The sequence below is a fragment of the Vipera ursinii genome (assembly GCF_947247035.1).
Source record: "Vipera ursinii genome assembly, chromosome: Z".
In the NCBI taxonomy this organism is placed as follows: domain Eukaryota; kingdom Metazoa; phylum Chordata; class Lepidosauria; order Squamata; family Viperidae; genus Vipera; species Vipera ursinii.
The window spans coordinates 35,111,201-35,124,910 of record NC_139517.1 but is presented as its reverse complement, the minus strand read 5'-3'; the positions used below and the strand labels follow the sequence as shown (position 1 = coordinate 35,124,910).

At 39.7% G+C, this 13,710-nt stretch overlaps 2 protein-coding genes across 2 annotated transcripts in view; one reads left to right on the top strand and one right to left on the bottom strand.

The window, feature by feature from the left end:
- The window catches only part of CISD3 (CDGSH iron sulfur domain 3), a 293,184-nt gene that overhangs the window by 122,864 nt on the left and 156,610 nt on the right, over positions 1–13,710 (bottom strand). The gene's annotated exons all lie outside the window — the stretch shown is intronic.
- The window catches only part of KCNH4 (potassium voltage-gated channel subfamily H member 4), a gene marked incomplete at both ends in the record, with an annotated part of 82,483 nt that overhangs the window by 20,073 nt on the left and 48,700 nt on the right, over positions 1–13,710 (top strand). The window contains 5 exons of the mRNA XM_083378972.1: positions 1,807–2,050; positions 2,881–3,038; positions 6,578–6,779; positions 11,369–11,563; positions 12,753–12,952. Of these exons, the coding sequence (XP_083235098.1) occupies positions 1,807–2,050; positions 2,881–3,038; positions 6,578–6,779; positions 11,369–11,563; positions 12,753–12,952 (999 nt within the window). The remainder of the gene's footprint in view (positions 1–1,806; positions 2,051–2,880; positions 3,039–6,577; positions 6,780–11,368; positions 11,564–12,752; positions 12,953–13,710) is intronic.

Genomic DNA, 13,710 nt, shown 5'->3' with positions numbered 1-13,710 from the left:
GCTTTTGCACATGTCCAGTGTTGTTGTTGCTTGGCTTACTCGCTAATTCAGCTAAGTCAGAAAGGATGCACATCATAGGTACCACATCCAGCACAGCAGGAATGCTCTGGCCAGCAGACCACAGAAGAGAAAACTGCTTTAATTGTTTCATGCCATTCCTGTTTGCCTGGAAACTAAGAGACTTTTTTCCTAATTGCTATGGGGAAGTTGAACTTTATGGAAGTGTATTTGCATGTACTTGCAAATATGCATACTGTGAGTATATTTGCCTGTAAAAAAGCATGTAAATGCAAAGTTGTGTGCAGGTGTGAGAATTTCTGTGCTTCAAACATAGGTGCTGGCAGTGCTTAGAAGCTGTATGAAGATTGTCAGTAAAATGTTGGTGAGTTGTTTTGCTGAGGTTGTGTGTTCTCTCTGTTCATGCTCTTGTGTGCCCTGCTGATGTCTAGCTTTAGGATTTAATAGATGAAATGAATCCTCATTTTAAAAATCTTCTGAAAAATCTACATCAACAGGACACTGGAACTTATTCAGAGTGTATATATTGTGCTCATCTATGTTCATCAAATCAGCGTGATAATTTTTGAAAAACCTTTCAGTGCTTGTTTGGACTGAGTTTTGCCTCTTCCTTGGCCATAATGGGAGGTAATAACTACTTGCTAATAGAAAAAAATATGAAAAAATAGTTCTTTGTCCTACGTGTTAGATCTGTGAATTCAGAATAAGAATGAAGTGCTATTTCAATTAGAGCTGCCTGAGATTTTTATTCTGTTTTTTCCCCTGATGGGGTCTTTTGTCAATCTTTCACCAAGTAGCTGGTCAGTAGCAATCAGCATGGATTGCTATCCAATCTGAAATGAAAAATGAGGAAGTCAGGGACTAATGTCAAGTGCTTTGTTTCCTGAGATACTCAAAATGTTTTAACTTTTTTCTGATTTTAATAATTTCACATTTTGTTTCACAATAATTTCATATTCCGAGTTGTGCATATGTCTAGTTTTCAAAAAAAAATGTTTATTACTTTAGCAGTTTTTCTTGAAACATAGGAAGAACTTACTATATATGAATTAGTAATATGAGTCATGAACCACCTTTGTGTCTCCACCAATTGTAAGCCTATTGACTCACAAACACTCATGCCACTATAAAAGGAAGAGAATTCAGAGATTTTGGGAGGAATCATTCTAATGTGGTATGACACTTTTCATATGTTAATGACAAAAGAAATGGTGACAAGACAAAGAAGTGGACACATCCAAGACAAAAACTAAAGTTAATTCATTTAAATTATATTACATAAAACTCACAAAAGACAATAGGATTATATTCTATGCATCACATTGTTTTGACTTTTTCATACAATAGAAATTACACTTTGGTACAGCTTCTGCAGGAACTCTGGCTGCTGTTCCCAAGCTTTCCAAAAACTATGTTTAGGAATGCTGAGGCTGAAGACTAGGTAACCTCATTCTACAATGTGTGTGTGTGTGGGGGGGGGGTCCTTTTGTTTTATATACCGCCCTGTCCTTCTATTCCTCCTCTTCTCTCTCCTATTTTCCCTCTCACACAAAATCTTATTAAGCAGAGCTGGCCCCAGCCACTCCAGAGAATGACATTATTACACAATGACATTCCCAGGGGCTATTTTTCAGCAGGATTAGGAAGATGTCTTCCCTGCAAAAACTGCTGATTTCAGCCTAGTGCCTATTGTAAGACAGCCCGCCCCCAACCCAGAGGCTTCTCAGGAGATGATGATGATGATAATGATGATAGCTGAAACTGCATTTTCTCTCTTGTCCTTTTCAGGATGTCTTTGAAAACAAGCCCTCAGTGCCAGAGTACAAAGTGGCCTATGTACAGAAGTCACGCTTCATCCTTCTTCACTATAGCATCTTCAAAGCCCTGTGGGACTGGCTCATCCTCCTGGCTACTTTCTATGTGGCAGTAACTGTTCCCTACAATGTCTGCTTCACTGACGCTGAGGACAGCTTGACAGCTGCCCGCAGCACCATCGTCAGTGACATTGTAGTGGAGATGCTTTTCATTGTCGGTAAGGATTTAAGACTGGGTTGGGGGGAGTCAAATATATATTAACAATGGGATGAAAGGGATACACCTGAGCAGACATGTGAAATGGGCATCAACATTCCTAGAACAGAGACCAAATCATGTAGTATTCTTTATTTCTAGAACATTCTTCAACAACATTAAGATGTATGAACTTCAGCTCCCAGAATTCTCCCAACCCACTGGGTATGGGAATTCTGAGCGTTGTAGTCTTAATTTTGCTTAATGTTGCTGAGTTTGAGAAACACTGTTCTAGAATAACGAACAGTCAGCTCCTAGCCTTGTACCAGCCCTATACCTGCATAGTAATGGAATATACAATGTTTGACCAATGAATAATGCTTTCAAGTATTACCCCAAACAGCCAGGATGTCCCTATAGAATATTGTTGGACTTAGTGAGGCTTTTCTTTTAGAGAATCTTCAGACTTTCACAACTCCCCATGTTTTGAGTATTTTCTACCTCACAGAGAATTAAACGTATGTTAAGCAAATTTCAATATGCCAGTAATAGAATTCTAATATTCCAAAGATATATAGCTGTGATTCCTAGAAACCGAAGCACAAACTCCAACATCTACTGCTTATGAGTTTCCTAGACCAAGTTGGGCAATGCAGTAGAACAGCCATGTGATCCTGGGCAAAATGCAAGTAATATAAAGAGCTACCCCCAAAGCGCTTTGTGGTGTTGAATCCTACACAGCCCTGTGTACTCCTATTCTGCACATCAAATGTTCCTTCCTGTAGAACATGCTGTCATGGAGAGTTGGTACTGGTAAATGTGTAAGTGCCCTTTTTTTTTCTTTTTTGACAGATATTATTTTGAATTTTCGTACCACATATGTTAGTGAATCAGGCCAGGTGGTTTATAATAAGCGTTCAATTTGCCTCCACTATGTGGCAACATGGTTCTTCGTGGACTTAATCGCAGCCTTGCCCTTTGACCTCCTCTATGCCTTCAATGTTCCAGTGGTGAGTAATGCTTTACATTTGCTCCTGGTAATGAGCAAAAGCACTCCATAAGAAAGGCCCCAGCCAAATGATGAATTTCCAAAAAGAGAAGTCCATTCAGAGGCACCAGCTTTTAAGCCACATGGCCAAGCAGATCTTTATAATTGTACAAGGTCAAAGATGTTATTCCTGTAAAGTGGTCTACACATGATAAGGTGCCAAAATATTTTTTATTTTATTTTAATTCCATTTATATCCCGCCCTTCTCCGAAGACTCAGGGCGGCTTACAAGCTTAGCAGTAGCCTTCATTCTATGTGTATGCCTGCTTATTAGCCTAAATATATAAAGGAGGAGCCCTTTTCTATGTTTTGTTTTGTTTTTTTGTTATGAGATAAAATGCAAATAAAAAATCAGGAAAAATAAAGAAGAAAGAAAAGAGGGCAAAGAAAAAGAAAGAAAGAAAGAAAGAAGAATGTGGTGACTTCCAACTTTTTTCAATGCAGTATAATAAAAAAAAGTTACAACTTCAATCTTTTGCTTTACATATCTATCTGTTTCAACCCATTTCTATAACAACAAAGTCAATCTAGTCAACATAACCTAAAATTAAAGTGTCATTGTTTTTCAAGTTCAAGCACAAAGTCCAGAGATGGTTTCCCATTAGAAACAAAATGAGATGGATTCTTCTCTTTAATTAAAATGGTCAATTTTTTGCCTGCCAACTCCATTACCTTTAGCATCCATTCTTCTGTTGTGTGAATTAGTATGTCTAATATCTAGTAAGCCACGAGTAAAAAAAAAATAATCCATTGAACATGTTAAAGGCTTCAACAGTAGTAAACATGCTGTATTTACAGACATTAATTGCAGTGCTCTTGAAGACCAGATCATGTTATTAGCTCTTACCACAGGGATAATCTGCAGCCAAGCAGCTGCTCTCACTCAGGTGATCTTTCAGTTTGCCAGCCATGTTCCACTTCACTCATTCTTCTCCTCCATCCTTCAGCCCACTGCATTTCATACTCATTGGGCATATTCTCCCCTCACTGGATACAATAGCTTTTGGTTTGTCCTTCCACAATGGCTTTCATGTCCCCTTTAGAAAGAGGTTATTCCGAAAATCTCTATGCCCCCTGAATTTACCAACACATCCCTTTTAATATGATAACTTGATTATGTCAAAACTCAGTTGAAAAATCAGTTCTCATTAGTTTATGTGACAGATAAGTCTATATTTTAAAGACTCAGATACGGGCCTAGCATATGTGGAAGTGAGGTCCTGGGGGAGATGCATCCTATATACATCAGATATTTTGCTATTAGAAGTAGCTGAAAAATCTATTTCCATTAAGGCGAAGGTAAAGCCTTACCACTGTCTCAGGTGTGGAGAAAAATGACCTAAACCTCTCAACACCTTGCCACAGTTGAATTTACTTAGCCAGACATGATGCATAAAGCGCCTGCTGAAAGTCTCTCACACTTCTGCAGAGATGAGAGGTGATAGTCTTCTCTGGAATAGCACTCACCTTATGGAATATGGTCTGCCAGGAACTTTTATTTCACTGTTCCTTCAGTCACAGCTGCTTGCTGATGCCTATCTTGTGTTTTAATAAGGGCTTTATCCTTGCTTTTTTGTAATTAAAGTTTTAGGTTTGGTATAGATTTGGGCTCCTCCTTCTCCTCTCATTTAATGTTATTGTTCTGCCCCAAGTCCACTGGGTTTGGGACAGTTTACTGTGAAAGAAAATAAAATAAAAACGGTCACATGAAGTTATCCTATTGGAAATAGTAATTACCACTCTTGCAAAATCCCAGACCTCCAGCTTAGATTTTAACTATGCAGCCCTCTCTTTTCTAATTCCCACTCGACATAAAGGTCTGTCCCACTTTTGGTGATTTTGCTTTCAAGGGAGATGTTGAGACTGAGGCTTTTTATACTAACTCAGCACGTTATCTGAACAAGAAGTGGACTTACTTTGATCATAGTGTGCTTTATGTAGAAGGACATGTACATAATTGGACATAAGATGTAAACATGATTCTTGAAATGAGATTCAGGTGATAATGAATGGGTCACCCTCACACCCACTTTTTCAGAAAACTTCATTCTTCCTGCTGACCCATTTTATTTTGTTAAGGGACAGTTATTGTTTCATGCACACTAAACTAGTCAGCTTTTAGCTCAACATTTTTCTGCATAATTGAATTCCTCTGAACTGTTCACATTTCCCTCTTGTTCACAAGTGCAGCTGTCTGGGTTACAGAATAATTAGTACACAGGAGAATGAATCAGTCTATATATTGTATGCAGCCATCTACTTGTTTCTATTAGTGAAATATAGTGAGTTTTGGGCACATATGAAAGAATCTGTTAGAGTGGTGTTTTTTAAAAAATTTCTCAAGAACCAGTCAGCAAATTGGCATTGTCTTCTTTAACAATATATTTACACCATGATTGCAACCTAAGTTTTGTATGTTCCTCAAAGCCCCGGAAAAAATCAGAAAAGTTGAGCATTTTTGTTGTGTAGTGAGTTCGTTGCGCAGGAATGGAGACGAGGCAAATGAGTTCAGCAATGATCATGTTTATATGCTTGCAGGATCTGAACTGAGAATTGGGCTGCAGCCTGCAGCAATTTATAGCTTGGCCCCTAGGCGGCAGCCAATAGGTTTGAAGCAACCCATTGCCACCTAGGGGCAACCAATAGCAGCACTGGAGATGGGGAGTCAGAGTTGCTGGAGAGCCGTTAGCTGCTCCAGCTTACCACGTGGTGTTACAAGTGAGCCCAATACATAACAGTTTTGAAATTCAGCATTGAATTGACAAGATGAATATCAGAGCAGATCTAGACACTGTTCTGATTCCAGCTGAACTCCATTTAGAGTCTTTTCTTCTGGCAAATGAGAGATCCCCTAGCTCCTTCTCTTTGGATGCACCTTTCTTTCTTGACTTTCATCTCTTTTTGGGGTTCTCATTAGGCTGGCATGTTGAGGTGTGCATGCCATTAAGACCAAGCACTTTAAGCCTTCAATACAGCCTCTTGGCTAATGAGATTGCTGGGCAACCTTACAACACAGAGGACAAAAGAGGATCAGTAATGTCCAGTATCTTACTCTCCAATTCACGGCTTATCAGTTTTACCTTGTCTTTCAGATGATGGTGACCTAGCTTTAGTCCAGTGGTACCATTTGTGTTACACCACTAGGAAGAGCTGTGAGGGCCATTGGTCCAGAAATAAACTCATCATGCCCACCCACCCACCCCCTGAGAAGAGCTTGGGCACATCTTAACATGAACTTGGGTTGGAAACTGTGAAAAGTGTCATTTGGATCCCACAAGTCAATGATTTCTTAGACAAGCAATAAATTATGGTTTAAAAATATAGTAGCTGAGTTTACACATCAACCCAAAATCACCACATTAATGATTAATATTATGCATGAACTTTGCGGCTACTGACCTGTGACCACTTCTTCATCTTTGTGATCAGGTGGTTTGGCTGAATGGTCTAGTGGCTTGTTCCTTTATGTCAATCTGTTTTTCTCTTCCTGCCTTTCCCAGACATACCTGGTACACCTGTTAAAGACTGTTCGTCTCCTGCGCTTGCTCCGCTTGCTCCAGAAACTAGATCGCTATTCCCAGTACAGTGCCATGGTCCTGACCTTACTCATGTCCATGTTTGCCCTGCTAGCTCACTGGATGGCTTGCATCTGGTATGTCATCGGCCGGCAGGAGAGCAACGACCCTGTGACCTGGGACATTGGTGAGCTTAGGGCATGACTGTGAAGCCCTTGTCATACAAATCCTGTGTGCATTGCACCAAACAGAATCAGGCACATCTCTTCGCAGAATTCATAGCCAGGACCTTCTGTATTTCAGCAGGATAGAATCTAAACTTTTGAAAGAGTTTGAAAGAAATGCAACATTTTTAGGGCACTGGGCTGGAACCACCTTTGCCAAGCTTTTGCCAAACTGTGGCAATCTAGTTGCACAAGTATCCAACATAATTTGATTTAATCTAGGGAAAAGCAGCTTTGGAGCATAAGTACTTTAATGTCAGCAACATCAACAACACTTCATGCTAGCACATAGAATCCCATGAATAGTGATGCAACTTTTATTGCTATTTATTTATTTATGGTCAAAAGGACCCAAATTATAAACATAATCTAAACTTGACATTGAATAACAAGTAAAATATTTAATAAATAATATATTCAGGGCTTTTTTTCTCATAGAACGCTCAGAACGGAGTTCCAGCACCTTTTTTGGATGGAACCTTGTAGGGTAGGCAAGGCAGGTTGTATGACATGTGTGAGTTCCGGCACCTTTTTCTTTTACAAAAAAAGCACTGAATATATTATACACTTAAAACCCGAGGTCATTAATTTGTTACTAATGCCAATGTTTTTATAGTCAACAATCTGTTGCTGCTGTAATCTTAGGATTACAGAGAGCCATTTGGGTATAATGGTTGAAATGCTGGCCAAGAAACTAGGAGCTTGTGAGTTCTAGTCCCGCCTTCAGCATGAAAACTGACTGGATGACTTTGGGCCAGTCAATCACTCTCTGTCTAACCTACTTCACAGGGTTGTTGTGGGGAAAATGGAAGAAGGAAGGAGTATTATGCAAGTTCACCACCAAGATACTTAAAAAGTAATAAAATGCTTTTAAAGATATAATAAGTAAATATATTTTAATCTGCAAGTGAAAATTTTTATGTTCCTGGTTTAAATATTTAACAGCCCAGATAACTTCCTGCTGAAGACTCTTAAAAATTTACAATAAAATATGATCCACCATTTCAGAATCAGCATCATTACAGGGATAAAATCTTTGAGAGATGGGAATTTTTTAACAATCTACCATATAGCATATTTAAGTTGATTTTGAAAAAGATGTTCTGTATTTACAAAAATAGAAGCTCTTCAAATATTTAGGGAGTTGAAAAGTATACCTATAATTATTTCCCAAAGTTGCAGGTGAGCACCATACACTGGCTTTTAGCTATTAATTCCTACACTGAACGATCCCATTGCCTTTGTTTTCATAATCAATTCATGGTCAATGAACTGCTGATGACATATCACTGGACAATAAATTATCAGGATCAATGCCAATCTAACTAATATTTTGAGTCACCTGTTTAAACTACATATTTACAAAGGATTCATTTGGAGAATTCTTCCTCATTTTAAAAAAAACGATAAATTTGTAACCAAATTATAACAGCGCTAACAAATCTTTGTTATCAAAGAGCATTGCCCAGTTTCCAAGATTAGGATTAGCATTTATTACATTTATATGCCGCCCTTCTCCCTAAGGACTCAGGGCGGCTCACAACAATAAAAATTAAGAGACATAAAATACAAACATTAAAAAAGAATTAAACAATGAATATAAGAAATACGGGACAATTTAACACAATAAAAACCAAATTAAAAACAATGGTCGGTCCAGGCCCGCTTGTTGGAACAACCATGTGTTCAGGTCACGGCGGAAGGATCGAAGGTCAGGGGCCATCCCCAGCTCCGGAGGCAGTTCATTCCAGAGGGTCGGTGCGCCCACAGAGAAGGCTCTTCCCCTGGGGGTCACCAGCTGGCATTGCATGGCTGATGGAACCCTGAGGAGGCCGACTCTGTAGGAGCAAACTGGGCGATGGGAGGTTGACATTGGCAGCAGGTGGTCTCGCAAGTACCCTGAGCCTAAGCCATGTAAGGCTTTAAAGGTAATTACCAGCACCTTGAATTGCACCCGGAGGGCAACTGGAAGCCAATGCAGCTCATGCAGGAGAGGTGTAACATGGGAGTATCGGGATACTCCCATAAGCACCCACGCGACCACATTCTGCACCAGCTGAAGCCTCCGGGTGCACTTCAAGGGCAGCCCCATGTAGAGAGCATTGCAGTAATCCAGGCGAGAAGTGACAAGGGCGTGGGTGACCGTGCATAGCGCATCTCGGTCCAAAAAGGGGGCGCAACTGGTGCACCAAGCGAACCTGTGCAAAGGCCCCCCTGGTCACGGTGGTTAGATGATGTTCCAGGTTAAGCCGTGAATCCAGGAGGACACCCAAGTTGTGGGCCCTTTCTGAGGGGGGCAATAGCTCTCCCCCCATCAAAAGAGATGGAACATGTTGGACAATGCGAGATGCTGGTATCCAAAGCCACTCAGTCTTGGAGGGGTTCAGCCTGAGCCTGTTCTTTCCCATCCAGACCCGCACCGCCTCCAGGCACCGGGACATCACGTCGAGGGCATCACTGGGTTGGCTCAGGATGGAGATAAACAACTGGGTGTCATCTGCATATTGGTGATACCTCATCCCAAAGCCAAGGATGATCTCACCCAGTGGCTTCATATAGATGTTAAACAAGAGAATAATAGACTTTGGAACATAACATGGGACATTTAAAAGAGATCTTAAAAAATTCACCTACAGTTGTGTTATGTTATTATTAGCAAATGTGATCCAAATTGGAATTCCATATAAAATTTGAGATGCAATATTGGCATTAAAAACTTGTATTACTACATGAACAAATCTTCATTTTGAGCAGGGGTCTTCAAACTTGGCCCTTTTATGACTTGTGAACTTCAGCTCCCAGGCTGGCTGAGGAATTCTGGGCATTGAAGTCCACAGGTCATAAAAGGGCCAAGTTTGAAGACCCCTGATTTTGAGTAAAAATATTGAAACAAGGCTGTCATAATAGATTTGGCTTTCAGAAGTATTGCCTTATAATGATGTTGCCAAGTTAGAGCATGGTTAAATAAAATGTCCAGAATAAAATTCTCTACAACTTTACGAGAACACAATCAACAATATGCTATCATAACTAAAGCTTAATGTAATGTTTTTATGTAATAATTATAAATATTTATTTTCCACCAGTTAAAAGCAAATTGTATATGTTTGGAATTGGAGGTATTAGAAATTTTGGAACTTAATATTTCCAAATTAATTATATTTGAACAGAATTGGAATAATTATACAATTTGCTTTAAAAAAAAACCCATATATATTTTGTGATTTTAGATGATTAAATGACAGAACTGATCCTAAAATGAAGGCTTGGTGGCCAAGTTTCCTTATTTATCTGGCAAACCTTGGACAGGTGGATTGTATGGCAGACAGAAAGAATATTGAATAATTAAGTAGCAGGATATCCCATTTAAAAAACCCATGCTCATTATCTCAAGGAATATACTTTTGTTGAAAATAGAAAACTTTCATTTTTTTAAAAAAAAATCCAGATTTTAAAGAGTATAAGGCAGGGAGCGAGAACTAGGAAATTTCCTTTCTCTCCTAAGCCCAGAGACTAGCAACACCTTGTTCATAACTAGTTCATAACTAGCTATAGACCAGATGAGAAATAGATATAGGGACAACATATGAAGTCTTTTCCCCTTGTTTATGTCTCACCATTTGCCCTAGTAATCAAATAGACTCATCAGTGCAAAAAAAGAGATGATGCTAAAAAAAAAGGAGCCATGGTGGCACAGTGGTTAGAATGCAATATTGCAGATAATTTAGCTCACTGCCAGGAGTTTGATCCTGACTGGATCAAGATTAACTCAGCCTTCCATCCTTCTGAGGTTGGTCAAATGAGCATCCAGATTGCTGGGGGCAATAGGCTGGCTCTGTAAACTGCTTAGAGACTGCTGTAATGCACTATGAAGTGGTATACAAATCTAAGTGCTATTGCTATACAGTCTTTGAAGAGTGATCTGGAGAATCAAAGATTTAATATACAGAGTAAAATGGTACTTTGCATGGTGTATGTCAAAATCTGCCACATGCCAAGCTTCTTATTATGATGAAAGTCCTACCCATTTTGATCAATTGAAATATGGAATTAAAAAAATGATTGATGATCTAGTATTTAACTTGCTATTCTGCTTTGACAAGAAAATTGTTTAGGGCAGACCTCTGAGACTTTCATCCTATAAATCTCAAGTTCTAAGATGCCTTATTATACTTAGTATAACTTCTGGATGTGTTCACATGTTGACTTTATCAATATGATTTATTTAGCTTATCATGTTGCAAGAATGCAAACAATTGTTATTTTTCTAACAAACCACAATCAAGTGAATCATGGCCTGGTATATGTAAAGCTAGTTATTGTGGGTAATTCTACAAACCATGGTAAAAAATAAACCAGAACTTAAAGCAATGAGTAAACTCAGTCCTTTATTATTAGAAGCTTTCATTGATGATGTCAACAAAAATAAATTAAAAGATTATGTTAAGGTAAAGCCAAACAAATTATATTTCAATTTTAAAAATGACACTAGCTATATAAACTCTGAACTCTTGCCTAACCAAGAGGATTAACCTTTCATTGTGCCCAGCAGGCTGGCTCCATGAACTGGGCAAACGAATTGAGGCCCCTTATGTCAACATCTCTGTGGGTGGACCATCCATCCGCAGTGCCTACATTGCCTCCCTGTACTTCACCCTCAGCAGCCTGACCAGTGTAGGCTTTGGCAATGTCTGTGCCAACACAGATGCTGAGAAAATCTTTTCGATCTGCACCATGCTCATTGGTGGTAAGTACATCCTGTGTATGGAAATATTTTTCTTCTCTTATGCTTTAATAGGAGAAAAAAATGGCACTGGCATCTAAAACCATCTTTCCCAACTTAGATATTTGGACTACAACTCCCAAAGTCTCAGATATGATTCCAACTATGCAAGGGCAGTTGTGAGGGAAAAAAAGGCAATGAGAAAGGGAAGGTCTATTAAGTTACATCATAGCCCTGGATCTACATGATTAAATTAAGCCTCTGTAATCCAAAACATCCTACAGGTAGTCCACAACTTACAACAGTTCATTTAGTGACTGTTCAAAGTTAGAGTGGCAGTGAAAAAAGTGACTTATGACTGTTTTTCACACTTACAACCATTGTAGCATCCCCATGGCCACATGATCAAAATTTGGATGCTTGGCAACTGACTCATATTTATGAAGGTTGCAGTGTCCCAGGGTCATGTGATCATCTTTTGCAATCTTCTTAGAAGCAAAGTTAATGGGGAAGCCAGATTCACTTAACAACCATGTTACTAACTCAATAACCGCAGTGATCCACTTAACAACTGGCACAAGGAAAGTCGTACAGTGGGGCAAAATTGACTTAATAAATGTTTCACTTAGCAACAGAAATTTTGGGCTCAATTGTAATCCATATTAGCAAAGAGAAAAGAAAGGAGAGAGAGAAAAAAAAATAATGAAGGGCTATTCCTTTTATAGGGACGCGGTGGCTCAGTGGGTTAGGACACTGAGCTTGTCGATCAGAAGGTAAGCAGTTTGGTGGGTCAAATCCCGAGTGCCGCGTAACAGAGTGAGCGCCTGTTACTCGTCCCAGCTTCTGCCAACCTAGCAGTTCGAAAGCACATAAAAATGCAAGTAGAAAAATAGGGACCACTACAGTGGCAAGGTAACAGTGTTCCGTGCACCTTTGGCGTCTAGTCATGCTGGCTACATGACCATGGAGACATCCTCGGACAAGCACTGGCTCTTCGGCTTTGAAACGGAGATGAGCACTGGTCCCTAGAGTTGGAAACGACTAGCACGCATGTGCGGGGGAAACTTTACCTTTACCTTTATTCCTTTTATGCCAGGTTTCAAGGCTGGTTTCCTTGAAGCAGGTCTTGTAACTGTTGAAAGCAGCTCCTATTAGAAGGTTCATTCACCTAATCCAAATAAATGCTTGTCCTCATTTCTTCTCTTTGCTTCAGCTCTGATGCATGCCGTGGTCTTTGGCAATGTGACAGCCATCATTCAACGCATGTACTCACGGCGTTCCCTGTATCATACCCGCATGAAGGATCTCAAGGACTTCATCCGTGTCCACCGCCTGCCCCAGCAGCTCAAGCAGCGTATGCTGGAATACTTTCAGACCACATGGTCTGTCAACAATGGCATTGATGCAAATGAGGTGGGGCAATTTTCTAGAGGGAGATTGGGAGGGAACATTGTCTAATGGCTAAAGAGGACAGCATGAATTCAAGAGGCCTGAATTTGTCACCCATTTATTTGCACGAAGGAGCAGGCTTTACAATCTCAAATATCAAGCTAGTGTAATAGCTGTTGATGGGTTGGAAGAGTCCATAATTGTGAAATCTTTAGAACTATAAAGGATTGCTATTGAAATGATACAAATTCAGAGAAAAGCACTACTTACCTTGTGCATCACTGGTTTATTTTAATATAGCTTGTGCAAAAATAACTTATTTCCACATCAGCACATCAATCTTTAGCCTCTTTTAATGTGGCCAGACTCTGCTATCAGTTTGCATTATAGTAACTCTGATATAAATCTTGGCTTTTACCTTGTCTGAGGTAAGCATAATTTAAACAAAACTTTAACTTTGGAGACACGAGAGAGAAAATAAAAGCAGAGGACAAAAAGTTTACAAATGAACTTGCCAAACCTCAGGATGTAACCCCAAATTAAAGATACAAAGTAGATTCTAATTTTCCTTACAGTAATATTTCCCAGCCTTGGTAATAGATGTGTGGACTTCAGCTCCCAGAATTCCCCAGCCAGCATGCAGGCTGGACATTCTAGGACAGGGGTGTCAAACTGCCAGCCCGTGGGCCAGATGCATCATGGCGAAACCGCACCCACGGGATTGCCGGCAATGGGAAAAAAAGTTGCAATACGTCACGACATGTCACGTGACGTTGTGAGTT